At 40.2% G+C, this 15,465-nt stretch overlaps 2 protein-coding genes across 2 annotated transcripts; both read left to right on the top strand.

Annotated features, from left to right (window-relative positions):
- The first annotated feature begins 1,328 nt into the window (after positions 1 to 1,328).
- Positions 1,329 to 7,666, top strand: klb (klotho beta). The gene is made up of 6 exons (XM_084945704.1): positions 1,329 to 2,286; positions 3,089 to 3,602; positions 3,711 to 3,979; positions 4,081 to 4,337; positions 4,505 to 5,436; positions 5,823 to 7,666. Exons 1-6 carry the CDS (start codon positions 1,531 to 1,533, stop codon positions 6,242 to 6,244), a joined length of 3,150 nt encoding a protein of 1,049 aa, XP_084801830.1. The 5' UTR covers positions 1,329 to 1,530; the 3' UTR covers positions 6,245 to 7,666.
- A 1,225-nt stretch (positions 7,667 to 8,891) lies between these two features.
- ube2ka (ubiquitin-conjugating enzyme E2Ka (UBC1 homolog, yeast)) lies at positions 8,892 to 15,463 on the top strand. Its single transcript, XM_084945840.1, has 7 exons — positions 8,892 to 9,255; positions 9,841 to 9,934; positions 10,093 to 10,151; positions 10,277 to 10,359; positions 10,669 to 10,768; positions 13,837 to 13,965; positions 14,065 to 15,463. Exons 1-7 carry the CDS (start codon positions 9,193 to 9,195, stop codon positions 14,137 to 14,139), a joined length of 603 nt encoding a protein of 200 aa, XP_084801966.1. The 5' UTR covers positions 8,892 to 9,192; the 3' UTR covers positions 14,140 to 15,463.
- Positions 15,464 to 15,465: the final 2 nt, after the last annotated feature.

Genomic DNA, 15,465 nt, shown 5'->3' on the forward strand with positions numbered 1-15,465 from the left:
TTCCCTTTTTATGTAACAGTATATTTTATAGAAGGAAACTGTGATAAAAATGTATAAATAAGCAGAGCTAGCGAAAGTAATGAAATCAGTTCCTTGGATTTAGTTTACTTTATTGTTTTATTGTTTTAACTAATACTTCAGATTTTGTTTTGTTTTTTGTTTTGGCACCCTAAAAGATGTTGGTCTGTAGTTTGAGAAACATGAACTGATTTTAAAATATTCTAAAAATCAATGAAATGGGCCTTTACTAAGCAATGCCACGACTATACTGTATCTTTAGTTTGTTCTACTATGTTATGAAAAGTATGAATGAGAAGGCTAAACTACAGTGTTTCTGAGGTAGCTCTCTTGTATCATAGCGACCACACTGAGGTCACCTGGGTAGTACATGAACATTTTCCAACTCAATTGACTTATCGCACTAATGCCTTGAGGCAGAGTGGCTTCAGGTCCACTGTGTTGTTTACTCTAGACACTGTGTTAATAAAGGATGATGAGAAAGGGTTTCTTTTAAAATGGCTTTTTATTGTGATAGGGAAGCTATGTGTATGTACAGACAGATGGGGCAGACAGACAGACAGACAGACACACACACACACACACACATATGCATGAACCTTCTTCCCAGCAGTGTTTCTAGCCTGGCAGTGCTAATCTTGCCTTGGGTCAGCGACTGCTACGCATACAGCAAGTGGAGCTTAATTGAATATTGTCTTATAAGCCAGTGTCACTAATTCCACCTGGCACAGTTTGATCAAATCCTAAAAGAACACTGCTGATTTGATTAGAAGCTTCTGGCTGTAAGAAAACAGAAAACAGCCTGTTTTTTCAGCGTCACAGTGTAAGATTACCTCTTATTTAATAAATGTGTCAAAATGTGCCGTTGCTGATTTGTTAGAAAGCTGAAATCCCCTAATGCAAGTGATTACAAAATACAGTGTGTGTGTTTGTAACGTGCAGTAAGTCTTACTTATGAAGCTAAGATCAGAGTACAAGCTAATTATTGACACAAATGTTCTTTACAGCAATCAGCATGTGCCTGAGAGCTCTGAGTCAGTCTCTATACACCCTTTGAAAGATAGCTCACTATTATCTTTATTAGCTGTGTTGAATTATGACTCTTCATTTATTTTTTTTTATAAATTTGGCTGAGATCCAAGAATAATCAAGCGCTTTTTGAAGGACAGGTTAAATTATTCAGCCGGAATGGCCTCGGTATTAAAACAAACATGTGAGGACATGAGTCAACCTTTGTATGTGTGAACATTATGTGGTAGGGAGGGGTTGAGTGGGAGCAGAAGTACACTGGGAGTGAGAGATAGGGACGCAGGGTGTCAGATGGAGAGCGCAAAACCTCGAAGCTTCAAATGTTCCACTCTGCTCGCTTTGATCACTTCAGCCTCTTCTTCATCCACATTATGGATCTCTTATCAGTCATAAGGGAATGCATTATTTTCAAACGCGCGCTGACGGACTGACATCAGCTGTCTCATTAAGGTGGATTTTGGAATCAAGGTAGAAACCTTCAGTATGCTGAACCATCCCAAATGTCACTTCCTCTTGTCTTTGCTCCTGTTTTCCTTATATTCTTGGAACAAGGCAACCTGCTCTCTTGGGAAGGGCAAGGATATTTGGCAGCAGCCCAAACCGGATCCCACACTCAAAGGGCAATCTTTTCTACATGACACCTTCCCTCTAGGCTTCCTCTGGGGCTCTGGAACTTCTGCTTTCCAGACAGAAGGAGCCTGGAACCAGAATGGGAAAGGTGCCTCAATTTGGGACAGTTTCACCCACTCCTCTGTCAGTGGCAGCTTGGACAGAAAGGCTGCCAATGTGGCAAGTGACAGCTACAACAGATGGGAAGAAGATGTGAGAGCATTGGAGTATCTAGGTGTAAGGTCATACTCTTTTTCTCTCTCCTGGCCCAGACTTTTTCCTGATGGAAATGCCAGAGGTCAGCCCAATACTGCTGCTGTGAAGCATTACAGCTACCTCATAGAGAGGCTTCTGGAAAAGAAAATCGAGCCCATCGTCACTCTCCATCACTGGGACCTGCCACAGGTGCTGCAAGAGGATTATGGAGGCTGGAGGAACGAAACTATGGTGGAACTTTTCGAGGAGTATGCTACTTTTTGTTTCCACACGTTTGGGAGTCGTGTTAGGTATTGGCTCACAATGCATAATCCCTACCTGGTGGCTGTACAGGGATACGGGACAGGAGTGCATGCTCCTGGAGAAAAAGGGGGACCTGCCACCTCTCTTACTGTGGCACACTATCTGATAAAGGTCAGTTACACATGGGGACCCAGCAGATTTTGTCAAATTTTTCATGAGTATGTAATTTTTACTCTTCGTGTTCCTCATCTGTTTTGGTTGCAATGCCAGCGATATGAAGAATATCTCCAGTTACACACATACACAAACTGTGTAAACTTTGAACTCTCACAGCTTTATCGTTTTACGATAGACAGTGAATCTTTATATTGCTCGAGTGATTTTTAGGTCAGAGGACAGTGAAGCAAGAAAGCCCTGATATTTCATTTTAATACAATCAAATTGGTCAGGGCGTATAAAACTAGTGCAAACAAGTGCAAAACCTTGCTGCTTGCATTGTTTTGTTTTTTTGTTTTATCTCCTTGATGACTCGTCAATTTTATTTATATTGATTGGCTTGTGATAAACACGACAGTTAAAGAGACACTGCGGTCAAAGTCCACCACATCAGTACTTGTCTACTGGAGAGAAATGGTGTGTGTCAGGAAGTCGGGGAGACATGCCTCATTAATAATCACTTTCAGTTTACGCAAACAAGCACAGATGGTGTACCTGCAGCGCCCAGTGAGCAAACAAAACCAAAAAAATGTAAAATAAAATAACCATTTATATGTAATTGTTTTCATAATTACTCTCTTACCTCTCATTTTCCCTCTCCTGACCCAGAATTAAATATGTTATGTATACCTGTGCTTTTCATAGAGACACAGTAAACTTTGCTGAGTCAAATAAGTTTATTTTACAGTGAATATGTTCAGGAAAAAAAACAACAAAACTAAAAACATCACACTAATGTGTCTGCTGTTATTTCCAGGCGCACGCTAAAGCATGGCATGCCTACAACGCCAACTTCCGCACAACTCAGAAGGGTAAAGTGTCCATTGTTTTGGGCTCCCACTGGGTGGAACCTCAAAGAGGCAAAGCCATTGATGCAAGTGCTGAGCTCTGTCAGGAGTCAATAGAGGCAGCTCTGGGCTGGTTTGCCAGTCCCATCTTTGGTGATGGGGACTACCCAGTCTCTTTAAAAACCAAGCTTGGGGCTCTTCTGCCTGCATTCACCCCTGAAGAGAAGCTCTGGGTGCAGAAGACAGCTGACTTTTTCGCCCTATCCTTCGGGCCTAACAACCTCCGTTTGGGGCAGAGCGTAATCAGCTACGGGCAGACGGTGACCCCAGACCTAAGACGACTCCTGGGCTGGATAAAGTTGGAATATGGGAATCCAAGTGTCTTAGTAGCTGAGGGAGGCTGGTTCTCTGAAGCCACTGTAGGAAAGGAAGACACAGTGGGCATCTATCTGATGAAAAGCTTTATCAACCAAGTCTTGCGAGGTAAGCAGAACGCTGGGAAGAACAAATAAATATGAGTTAGACAATAAAGTCAGTGAGACACAAACATTTGTCTATCTTACTCTATTATTACTTTGTTTTCTTTCATAGCCATTAAGCTTGACGGTGTACGGGTGTTTGGATACATGGCCTGGTCTTTAGTGGATGGATTTGAGTGGAATTATGGGTATAGTATTAGACGAGGCCTTTTTTATGTGGACTTCAGCCAACCAAACAGAACTAGGAGCCCCAAGAGCACCGCTCAGTACTACAGAGAAATAGTTAATGATAATGGCTTCCCAAGTGATGAAACCTCGCAAGAGGTGAAAGGCTATTTCCCCTGCAAATTTCACTGGGGTATTGCAGACTCCACTTTACAGGTAACAAGACTTTATGATTATCAGCTATGGAAGATGTTCAATAATGCTCCGGACGCCTAAAGAACACATTTTAATTGTATTGTTTTGTTTTGTTTTTGTAGGTCCACTTCTACCCTTTCTCCCCACAGTTTACTGACCCTCATTTGTACAGTTGGAACTTGACAGGTGACGGATCGTTGCATCAGGTCCCAGGGGTGAAGCTCCAGACCAGGAGAGCACAGTGCACAGACTATTTGGCTATCCGTGATCATCTTAACCTGCTGGAATCGACAAGGGCATCTCACTATCGCTTCGCTCTAAACTGGTCTCTGATTTTACCCCAGGGAGACCTCTCTAATGTAAACACAGAAGCTCTGAGGTAAAGATGCGCACACACACAGTGACAATTCAAATAACACAATTCATGTTATAACTGTAACTTTACCTGAGTCACACCCCGGCTATTGACAGAGCAATTTCGAGTTCATACGCACTTACTTTGCCTGAATCAGTCTCTCTGTGTCTACACTCTTTACTTTTACAAAGGTACTACCGCTGTATCGTGACCGAACTCAAGAAGCGGGATCTCGAGGCTCTTGTGGTTATTTATTACCCAACACACCGATCTCCAAATCTGGGTTTACCTGTGCCGCTGCATGCCTCAGGTGGTTGGCTCAATTACAGCACAGTGAACGCTTTTCAGGAATATGCAGCACTTTGTTACCAGGAGCTGGGTCCCTGGGTTCAGAACTGGATCACCATTAATGAGCCAAACAGACTTGTAGACGTTTATTCGAGTGGGGAAGACAAGCATCTGGCAGCTCATAACCTTCTTCTGGCTCATGCAAAAGCCTGGAGGTTATATGAGAAGGAACATTACAGTCAACAGCAAGGACTGGTATCATTAGCACTACATGCTGACTGGGCCAAACCTGCTAACCCCTTCATGGAGTCACACACAGTGGCAGCAGAAAGATTCCTTCTGTTTGAACTTGGTCGCTTCTTAGACCCATTGTTGGGGACTAGACGTGAGGAGAAGCACAACATGGGGGACTACCCACAAGAAATGAGAACGTATCTAGAAGAGAGAGCTCGAGTAATGGGCCTTCCTGGATCTCCTCTTCCTAATTTTACTGAGACTGAGAGAGAGGAACTGAGAGGGGCCTTGAGTTTTATCGCACTAAACCATTTTACTACCCGTTTGGTCTCCCCGCGTTCCCACACACAGGACAGTTTTCAGCAGAAACCACCTCCTGATCATGACTGTCTGATTCTTTCTGATCCAACATGGCCCTCTTCTAGCCTGCGGCAAGCTATTGTGCCATGGGGCTTGCGTAAGATGCTAAAGTGGGTTAGCCAGAGGTATGATGGAGCTATACCTATCATTGTCACCGGGAGTGGGATTGACGATCAGGCTCCTGTTGAGGATAAACTCCGGCAACACTACCTAAGGAGTTACCTGCAGGAGGCACTCAAAGGTAGGGCAAACATTTTAGACAATTTTCGTCCTCAGTCCAGGATGTGTTGTGTAACAATATTTGGCAAGAATCAAAATAGAGTCTGCAGTGTTCAGGATGTTGAGACAGAGATACAGTTCCACATGTGATACAGGCTTAATGACCTTATTGCTTCCTACTATAAAAAGCTTTATATACTGAGAAACCATGAAAACCATAAAAACAGAAACGAGGGACGAGGAAAAACAGTGGCATAAAGGGCATATTGCCCTTTATGCCACTGCCCTTTATGACTCACCTGTATTTGCACATGGAAGCAGTGTAGTTTTCTAACACAATAAAAGCCATGTTTTTTAGATAAAGTATTCATCTTACTTTTCTGTTGTTATATTTCTATTTCTTTGCAGCTTACCATCTCGATGGAGTCAACTTGCACGGCTTCTACGTCTGGAAACTCCAAGATCGACACGTACCGCAGTATGGCCTCTTCACCTCAGCCCAACACCAATCCAAAGCCAAAGCCTCCATTAATGTGTACAGAGAAATCATTGCTCTCAGCGGATCCCCTAACAATGACTCAGTGCAGCCCTGCAGGTTTAGCGAGCTGCATGAGCCTTGCTCTATATGCGCATGGATGTTCACAAACAAAGCAATGCTGGTTTTTGGGGGGTGCCTCCTAATAACAGCTGCAATGCTGGCAGCGCTGGTGGTTTTTGTCATAGTCGCCAAAAGAAACCAAAGACATGGCAGAGGAAAAGCAAAAGTTGGGTTGAGCAGGAGGAGAAGAAAGGAAGGAGTGTGTTTGTGTCCACCTGGTGTAAAGCGATAACACTAGGAAAGACTGACTCATTCGTGTGTCATAAAAAAAACCTGTGGCTCACTGACTGGGAAGGGCAACGACTTGTGTACGCTCCATTTGTGTCTGTTTCTGCTCATGTGATGAATGTGTGATTAGTTGTGTAAAATGTAAATAAAAGCAGAATGCAATGATTTGCAAATCTCATAAGTCTACATTTTATTCACAGCAGAGCACAGGAAATATATTAAATATTTAACAGAGATGATGTACCATTTTGAGGAAAATATTAGCTTATTTTGAATTTGAAGCCAGCAACATGTCTCAAGACAGTTGGGACACCATCATGTTTATCACTGTGTAGCATCCACTCGTCTTTTAGTAACAGTCCATTAAGATCTAGAAACTGAGGAGACCAGCTGTTCATCATTTAGGAGAGGAATATTGTCCCATTCATGTCTAATATAGGATTGTAGATGTGCTACAATCCCGCTGGGTGGAAGGTCTAAACTGCAGGCAGATCTGTTTATTACACTGAGTCTTCTACTAGAAAATCATCCAGTTTAAAGTTTAGCATTGTCTTGCTGAAATATGCAAGGCCTGACGTCATCTGGACAGGATCATATGTTGCCGTAAAACTGTATATACCTTTCTTGTTTGATGGTACTTTTCCATACGCACTAATACACTTCCATACCATATGAGATGCAGGCTTTTTTAACTGAGTGCTGACAACAATACAATACTATTGGATATGTGAAGATCACGGGTCTTGTCTCTTGCACATAGGGATTTCTCCAAATTTTCTGAATCTTTTGATGATATGTAGTGTAGATCAGTAGATATTCAAAACTTTCTATATTTTACCTTGAGGAAAAATATTCTGAAATTGTGCCACAATTTGTAATCACAGTTCTTTTCCAGAGTGGTGAACTTCTACCCATTTTTACTTCTGAGAAACTGCCACTTTAAGATGTTCTTTTTATATCCAGTCATGTTACTTAACTGTTGCCAATGAAGTTAAACAGTTGTATCATGTTTCTCTACCTGTTTCTTAGTGGTACCACTTATTTTTCTGGCCTTTTGTTGTCACCAACTTTTTGGGACTTGTTGCATTTTCACAAAATTGTAAAGTGTCTCAGTTTAAATGTTGGATATTGGCAAATCATTGCATTCTGTTTTTATTTACATTTTACACAACATCCCAATATTTTCAGAATTGTTTTTGTGAAGCTATTTTGTTTTATTGTTTCTACATATTTAAAAGACTGTAAAATGGCAACAGATTTAATGAGTGTTGCAGTGAGAAGCTAGGGCATGTGTCAGTGTTTTATAACCTTACGTAAGTGATTACGTCAGCTCTATGTTTTATAATAAACAAATATGAGAAAACACACCAGTGCAAAACATCTCATAACAATAAAATCTAATAAAAACATGATCTCAAATCACCAATCAGTTTTATAAAAGTGGCTTTCTTCTCATAAGACAACAAAGGCATTTATTATAACATGTTTTTTTCATAGACTGGATGTTCATGGGGCAATGATGCCCCCTAGTGTGACTGTTTGCAGGTATGATGAAACACTATGAAACACTTCTCTGTTATTTGTTTAAAAAACATGCATATTTCTCATGTGTGTCCTGTGATAAAGCAGTGTGGCTACAGAATGGGGTTTGTGTCTGATTTCTGCACAGTGCAGTTTAACTGACAAAAAAGTCACAAAAGCACAGTGGGGTACCCTTGGTGTTATTATACATATACATACATATACAATATTATACATGAAGATTAAAGATAAGTATTCCACCCTGATTACAGCATTTAGCCATGTTAATCTGTAAAGGTTTGCTGATGCAGATATTTAAGACTATAACATACTAGTTAATTTTGATCTGATTTTAACTGGGTTTTGACTCTTTTCTGAAGATATGATGAAAGTCCGATTTGACCAAAATGGAGCATAGCATTTTCCTTCTCATTAATAAACATATATTTTTTTAATGTTCCTATGTAAAAATCACTTAAAAAAAAAAAAAAAAAAAAGATGTAACGATCTTGTTTCTGATAAATTATGGTCCTAGGTACTTTGGACTATTAGTTGGGCTCATTTCAAACAAGTTACATTTGACTGATTGGTTTATAACTTTGTTAAGTTTTGAGTTATTAGTAAAAAGAATATTTTCGGTCTTCCTCAGATGAAGTGACAGCTTATTTTCCTCAAGCCAAATGTTAAGAGATTCTAATTCCTGACACAATTTGATATCCTTAGGATTTCTTCCCACTAACTCTAAAAGCAGAATTAGAATACAGCTAAGCAGGATCACATCTGAATGGCCACAGTGGCCTTTTAGTTGTTTCATTTTTGTTTTTTATTCTTTCTACACTTTTTCTACGCATATGTTTGTGTCACCAAAATGCATATAAGAGCTTTGCTCTGATCATCAGATGAAAACACCTCATTTCTGTAATGTGTTAGAGGCAGTTTTCATACTGCATGTGGTGCTTTAACAGTAATAGTTACCAACAGCAGAGTTGTCAATTTTGACTAAAAGGAAGTTATCACATTTTACTGATTAAATGTAACCGTAAATGCATACCCCTCCACGGACACCCTAATATATTCATTGTAAGCCGATGAACCAATAGCAGAAGGGATTCGGGATGGCAATACTGATCACATGACCCCTCTCCTCCAGACTGCATGCAGTTTGGTATTAAAATGTTTTCAGTAGCCCCAACCATTGTGTTCTTATACATTTGAGATGACAGACAGACGTTGAGACATTTTGGCGAATTATAACTTTGTATAAATAGCGAGGACTGACGGCGCTCGGCGGCCAGCAGCCTTCCTGTTGTTATTTTTCAGAGTGTATTTAAAACGTGCAAAGGTACTGTAGGCAGAGCAAGCTAGCTTTAGCTTACGTTAGTCAGGTCGGACGGCGACGAGGCCCAAGCCGGACGGGAACACGGGTGAGCCATGGCTAACATCGCAGTTCAGAGGATAAAACGGGAATTCAAGGAAGTGCTTAAAAGTGAAGAGGTGGGTTGTCATGTTTGCCACTCGAAGCTGTGGCTTTAATTCTTTTCTTTCCTCTTTCCGTGACTGCGGGGGCTGAATGAGAGTGACGCGTCGCTGGCTCAGCTGTCAGACTGCTAATCACCGAACCGCTAGCTTGAGCTAGCAGCCTCGCCGATAGTTATTAATACACCACAGCGTGGAAGATTAAAGCCAAGAAATTAACTTTTGCTCCAATTTGGAAGCATGACCGCATTAAATCATCCACAACTTCTTGTTGCTAGCAGTACCCGGTAGCTTACCATGCCTTCTGTGGTGGTAAAGCTAATCGGGATAGCCATAGCAAAGAGTGTAAGGTGGTGTCCGCGTGTTTTATTGAAGGTGTTCTTTGCCCATTTACCCTGTACAAGCTCTTCCCTATTTAGATTAGTGTGTATATCAAACCTAAATCCAAAGGATTTGCGCAACAAGTTGATCAACTTTAGTTAACGCCTGTGGGGGGGGTGTTAACTTGTGCTGCATAGTCTTGTTTTATATTTGGTGACTTAACACCTTACGTTCTCCTTTTCTACTTAAGCCATAACGCACATTTGGTTTTCCACCTTTCAGACTAGCAAAAACCAGATAAAGGTGGATCTGGTGGACGAAAACTTCACAGAACTTAAAGGAGAGATAGCAGGGCCACCTGACACGCCATATGAAGGTGAGGAGCTTTGGGGGACACGCTCCCGGCTCTCCTGAATACATGGCTGCATAACTTTTGTGATATTTATCATCACTGAGAAAAGGTTGATCCTGAAGTCTGCCAAACTCTTTAAATGCTTGAATTGTTCTGTATGATATCCCCTTAATTTCTTCCAGGAGGTAGATATCAACTAGAAATTAAAATCCCAGAGACGTATCCATTCAATCCACCCAAGGTAGGGCTCAATGTCTCCTCCTTATTAATGAAAGTATGAAATACTCTTGAAAGTATTCCCCTCAGAAGTTCTCATTTACTGTAAGAATCCAGCAATGCTTTTCTTCTGCATTTTTCTCATCTCAGGTTCGGTTTATCACGAAGATCTGGCATCCCAATATCAGCTCAGTCACAGGTGCAATATGTCTGGACATTCTTAAAGACCAGTGGTGAGTAAATGTGCTCCAAGATTCTTGACATTCTTCATCTGTCAGACATCCATTATGAAATATTTTGTGAAATTTAAGGCCAACTGCAGGTTGCTTCTAATGCCTACATGATCAACAGTTGAACATTAGCACAAAGCTTTTGGGTGGTAATTTTGGGAAAATGAAAATAGGATTAAATAAAAGATTGTTTAATGCATTTTTTAGTCATAATATTTAGGCCTTCTAAGAAAACTTGCAAGTGTCAGAGGCCACGGTGTATAGGTACTATGAATAGTGGTTGCTTTAAAAACAGCGTGTATGTCATTTCAGGGCGGCAGCTATGACATTGAGGACAGTTCTCTTGTCATTACAAGCCTTACTGGCAGCCGCAGAACCAGATGATCCACAGGATGCTGTGGTAGCTAATCAGGTGGGTGTGTATTTATGTTTTCACTTCTTTTCCTGCTTGAACATGATGCATCTCTACTAGCAATTGTTACTAAATATGTATTCACATGTATACCATACTACAGACGTGCCTCATAGTGACTAACAGTACTACAGTATTGCTGTAATCTGGCTGATATATATGCAGTATGTTATTTATACTGAAAATTGAAAAAATGTGGGGTCATTGTGTAATTTTGTAGCGTTCTATTTAACTATTTAGCTACGTACTTTGATGCCTGGTTGATTCTGCACTTTCTGATCACTTGCAGTGCAGAGTGTGTTCAGAATATATCAGTTTTGTTTTTAGCCACTTGTGTTAGCTTTACAGTTTGAAGCCCTGGATTCTTCCCTCAAATACACAGTTTGGTGTTTTCTTACTGGTTGAGCAATGTTCAGTGGTATACCAATACTGCATGTAGGTTTAGTTTCTTTTTTGTTTGTCATAGTAAATAAAGTTTGCTACCAAAAACAGAGTATTATAAAACATGATCGTTTTGGGAATACAGTCAAAATTTTAAGAAGAAATGAAATTGTCTCCAGAAAAAAGTCAAAATGTGGAGATTTCTTTTTGTTTATGTGCTGAAAGAAAATTTTGTGTAACTGATTCTGTAATATGATTTCACTAACTCTCTAATCCACCTTGTAGAGCAGCGGTCCCCAACCTTTTTTGCGCCACGGACCGGTTTATGCCCGACAATATTTACATGGACCGGCCTTTAAGGTGTCGCGGATAAATACAACAAAATAAAACTAGTACCGGTACCGAAAAAAATAAAATTTATTCATAACACACGTGAAAAGACCAAGAAAAACCGAGTTAACGATAAAAACGATAACAAAATAACGCTGAAAACCGATTAAAAACCCTGAAAACTATACATTTCACACCTGAGCCTCAACTCTCGCGGCCCGGTACCAAACGACTCACGGACCGGTACCGGTCCGAGGCCCGGGGGTTGGGGACTGCTGTTGTAGAGGGTATAGCAGCCATGCTCTAATCTCCACATTTAGGCTTTGTTTTTTCTCAAAATGGTATTTTCTTAATGTGAGTGTGTAAAAAAAACAAAGCCTAAATGTGGAGATTAGAGCATAATGGTATTTTCTTAATGTGGCCCTAATACTCTGTAATTTATTGGGATTTTTTATTGAAAAAGAGGAAAAAAAGGCCTCCCAAGCCCTTGGACTTTACATTATTTTGGCTTTGTATCAAATACTTTCATTCTTCCCATACAAGGTAAATGGCAGCCAAACCCTGTAAAACTTGGCAGTTGATCCCTTCAAAGTTGATCGCAGTTTTTTTTTTTTTTTTTTTTAAGTGTAGGAAATGCATTATTCTGTGATCCCGTGAGAGGTCAGTGGGCAGTGTCTTGTCTTTTTATTTTAAAAGATTTCATTTTCTAGTAATCAGTGTAGCAATGGCATCCAGCCTATAATCTTTGGAAGGTATGTTCCTTCACCAGCTATTCCAATTTTATAGTTAATAGCTTTTCTAGTTAACAAATGTAATCCTACTCTGAGCATATTACTAAACCTACTGTTACTAATCACTTGTACAGTTAATTTATCCTTTGGTGAGCAACATGCACTCCAATGAGAAAGTAATGAAATGAGGTTAAATAAGAGGAGTGGTATACATGTTTTTGATATGTATATCACAACAGTGAGTTTTTCTTTTTTAAGTTTACACTAAAAAGCATTTCAAAGTTGATTGTCTCTTATAGTACACCAGTTTCAATGGCAAAGATTAATTTCTGTGATGTACAGTAACTGAAGTATCAGTTCCCTGAAATTGTTTATGACTAAAGAAAACTTCTAAAGTGCATCTGGGTAAACCTTCAAGAATCATATTACCATGTGGGATAGGTGACTCGTCAAAGCGTGTTAAAGGGATATGAATGCGCTCCCTATGTGTATTTTATTTTATTACTCTACCCAGCTACCAGCCACAATTGCATCAAAACGATTTCAGTAATAGTCATGTTTTAACATTCACCAGACGTGAAGTTTGTGGGCTTGTTTTTTTTTTTTTTTTGATTTTATTCATGAGATTAAAATTATGGTATTGCTTGAAAAAAGCGTGACATACTGCGATGCTTCATCATGACTACACTCCTGCCCCCTTCACCTTTGCATTGTGGTGCATACTCGAATGCTTCTATTTTGATAGAGGTGCTTAACCTTCAATTTTGAGGAAGTGGAACTGGCAGAGAAAGAAGTCGAGTAAGTAGAGCTGATGGCAAATGATTATGCTGGTGGCCCTGGGGACATAACTTGGTGATTGTCAGTACACACACCTAAAAGGACAAGCATCCTGATCATACTTCTGCTAATCTAAATCAGCTTTAGAAACTGAAACTTCATAGCTTGGGACCTGGCTCTCCTCACCAGCAACAATCCTCTACATGTTAGTTGGATTAGCTTCAAAGAGAAGTTGTTTACTTGCTGTTTGAGGTAAAAGCTGAAAAAGCACTTTTGCAAGTATTGATACGGAACCTTTAGAGAGCAAGAGATAAATGACCCCACCATTGTTGGGTATTACCAAACGTTTCCAATTCCCCCCCCCCCCCCCCCCCCCAAAAAAAAAAGAAAAAAAAGAAATTGTATTAACAGGAACCTGCATCTAATGTCTTATTCACTTAGCAGCTTCGTTGTTAATAGTTTATAGTGATGAGAAATCTACACTCTAAATTTCAGCTGAATAATGCCTACACAGCATGGAAACAGAGCGCTTGGCAGAATTGGCTACCTGGCAAAGTACAGCTCTACCACTTCCTCTGGCCCTGAATTATCATGTTAGTAATTTGTTGTGTACAAAATGGTACATAAGAGTGACTATTGCACTAGCCCCAAAAGATATGTTAATTGTGACACTGAATATTTAATTTCTTAACACAATGCCAACATGGTGCTTTTTAAATGTTTCAAATCTAGATAATTCTTCTCTTGACATTGATGACCTATATACAAGTGTTTCTGTTATGGAGGGTGGTGTGCATTATTTTTAATACAAATGTAAAGCTGTTTTTTCCATTTGTTTTTACCGCGCAGTACAAGCAGAATCCAGAGATGTTTAAACAGACAGCGAGACTCTGGTCTCACGTCTACGCAGGCGCTCCCGTCTCCAGTCCAGAGTACACACGCAAAATAGACAAACTCTGTGCCATGGGCTTTGAAAAAGTAAGCGTCTCAAAATCTTCTCTCTCCTGCTTTGAATCGCGATGTGAAACTCTCGCAGAATAAATCAGCATGTGTGACTGGTTTTGTTTTCCTCCCCAGAATGCAGTAATAGTGGCATTGTCGTCGAAATCCTGGGATGTGGAGACGGCGACAGAGCTGCTGCTCAGTAACTGAGTACTTCTGGCACCTCCTTCATCTTCCACTTAATCCCAATCTCTCCTTCCTACCACACACATCCTCTCTCTCTCGAATTCCCACTGTCTGAAGGCGTCTCTTCCCTTAATGTACCCTCTGTTTTAAAGTGGACTCCTCACATCTACACTCGCCCTCTTCTCCAGCCCCGCCTTTATCCCCTCTGTGTTTCATCTCTCATCTGCACACGTCACCATCTGCTGTACAACACTCCAGTCAGCTGCTCTGTGAGCTCTTATCTCTGGTTTCTTAATTCATTCAACATTCCACTCAGAGCTACAATCAGAAATCCAATCACACCTCACCACCTTTGAAGCAAATGCCAGACTTAAGACCCCGCCCACATCCGCCAATCTCCCAGCTCTTTCTGGCTCTGTGCAAGAAGCAGCTGACAGCAGCTTATCCTTGCCTATGCAGTGCATTTTACTTTAATTTGTGAAAACCTTGGTGGGAGAGAGTCAAGCCATTTAGGGGAGGGGCTCTTTTGGACCCGGTCCTGATTTAACGCACTTTCGGGCTGTTTTTTCTGGACGAGGATTAAGCTGAGATTTTGAACTTTTAAATTGGAGACTCGGTCAAAACTTTCTTGCACTGTTTCCAAACCATACCTTAATCCCTTCACTATCCCAAAATAAAAACTTAGTAATGTTGGCGTCATTTCTAACAGCATAGATTGCTGAACAGAGAATTTATAATTTGAGGTGTAATATTAGGATTTTAAGAATAAGTTACTGGAAGTATCTAATTACAATCATAGACATATTTGTTATATTGTGGGAGTTTTCAGGGCAATAACAGTGCTTTAATTGGACATAAAATTGAGGGGAAATTCACAAATGCAACAAAGTAAACGCAGAATGCGTGCATCAGCTTATTCCGTGTTCTAGAAATCAGTTCATCAAGTGTCAAAAGGTGTTCACACAGTAGCCATATTCATTTTCATGCCATGTTTCACCCTCTTCAGCTGTTGGCAATTGACCCAAAATCCAGGAAATCTTCAGTTACTGTCCTCACAAACTGTTCTTCACTTGGCTTACTTCCTTTCTTCCTTTACCCCCACATTTTTTTTTTTTTTAGAAAAAATTCATGTTTTATTTGGATATGACTTCTACAGGAATACATTTTGATTCTTGTTTTTAAACGGAGAGAAAATAAACACATTCAGCAGTAACACAACCTGTCACAAGTCTGGATAAAAAAAAATGGTTCAAAATGATAGAAAAATATAGCATCAACCTACCTAGGCCAACAGATAAAATGTCAATGATTCATCTGTAAATAAAATATTGAAGTCTGTGTAAATTAATC

This window comes from Perissodus microlepis, chromosome 2 (assembly GCF_051167445.1).
Source record: "Perissodus microlepis isolate ML-2025 ecotype Zambia chromosome 2, ASM5116744v1, whole genome shotgun sequence".
NCBI lineage: Eukaryota > Metazoa > Chordata > Actinopteri > Cichliformes > Cichlidae > Perissodus > Perissodus microlepis.

Coding starts and splice junctions, on each gene's coding strand:
- klb (XM_084945704.1), top strand. CDS start 1,531: ATGCTGAACCATCCCAAATGTCACTTCCTCTTGTCTTTGCTCCTGTTT. Junction 3,603..3,710: donor TATCAACCAAGTCTTGCGAG/GTAAGCAGAACG, acceptor TTTCTTTCATAG/CCATTAAGCTTGACGGTGTA. Junction 4,338..4,504: donor GTAAACACAGAAGCTCTGAG/GTAAAGATGCGC, acceptor ACTTTTACAAAG/GTACTACCGCTGTATCGTGA.
- ube2ka (XM_084945840.1), top strand. CDS start 9,193: ATGGCTAACATCGCAGTTCAGAGGATAAAACGGGAATTCAAGGAAGTG. Junction 10,360..10,668: donor GACATTCTTAAAGACCAGTG/GTGAGTAAATGT, acceptor ATGTCATTTCAG/GGCGGCAGCTATGACATTGA. Junction 10,769..13,836: donor ATGCTGTGGTAGCTAATCAG/GTGGGTGTGTAT, acceptor TTTACCGCGCAG/TACAAGCAGAATCCAGAGAT.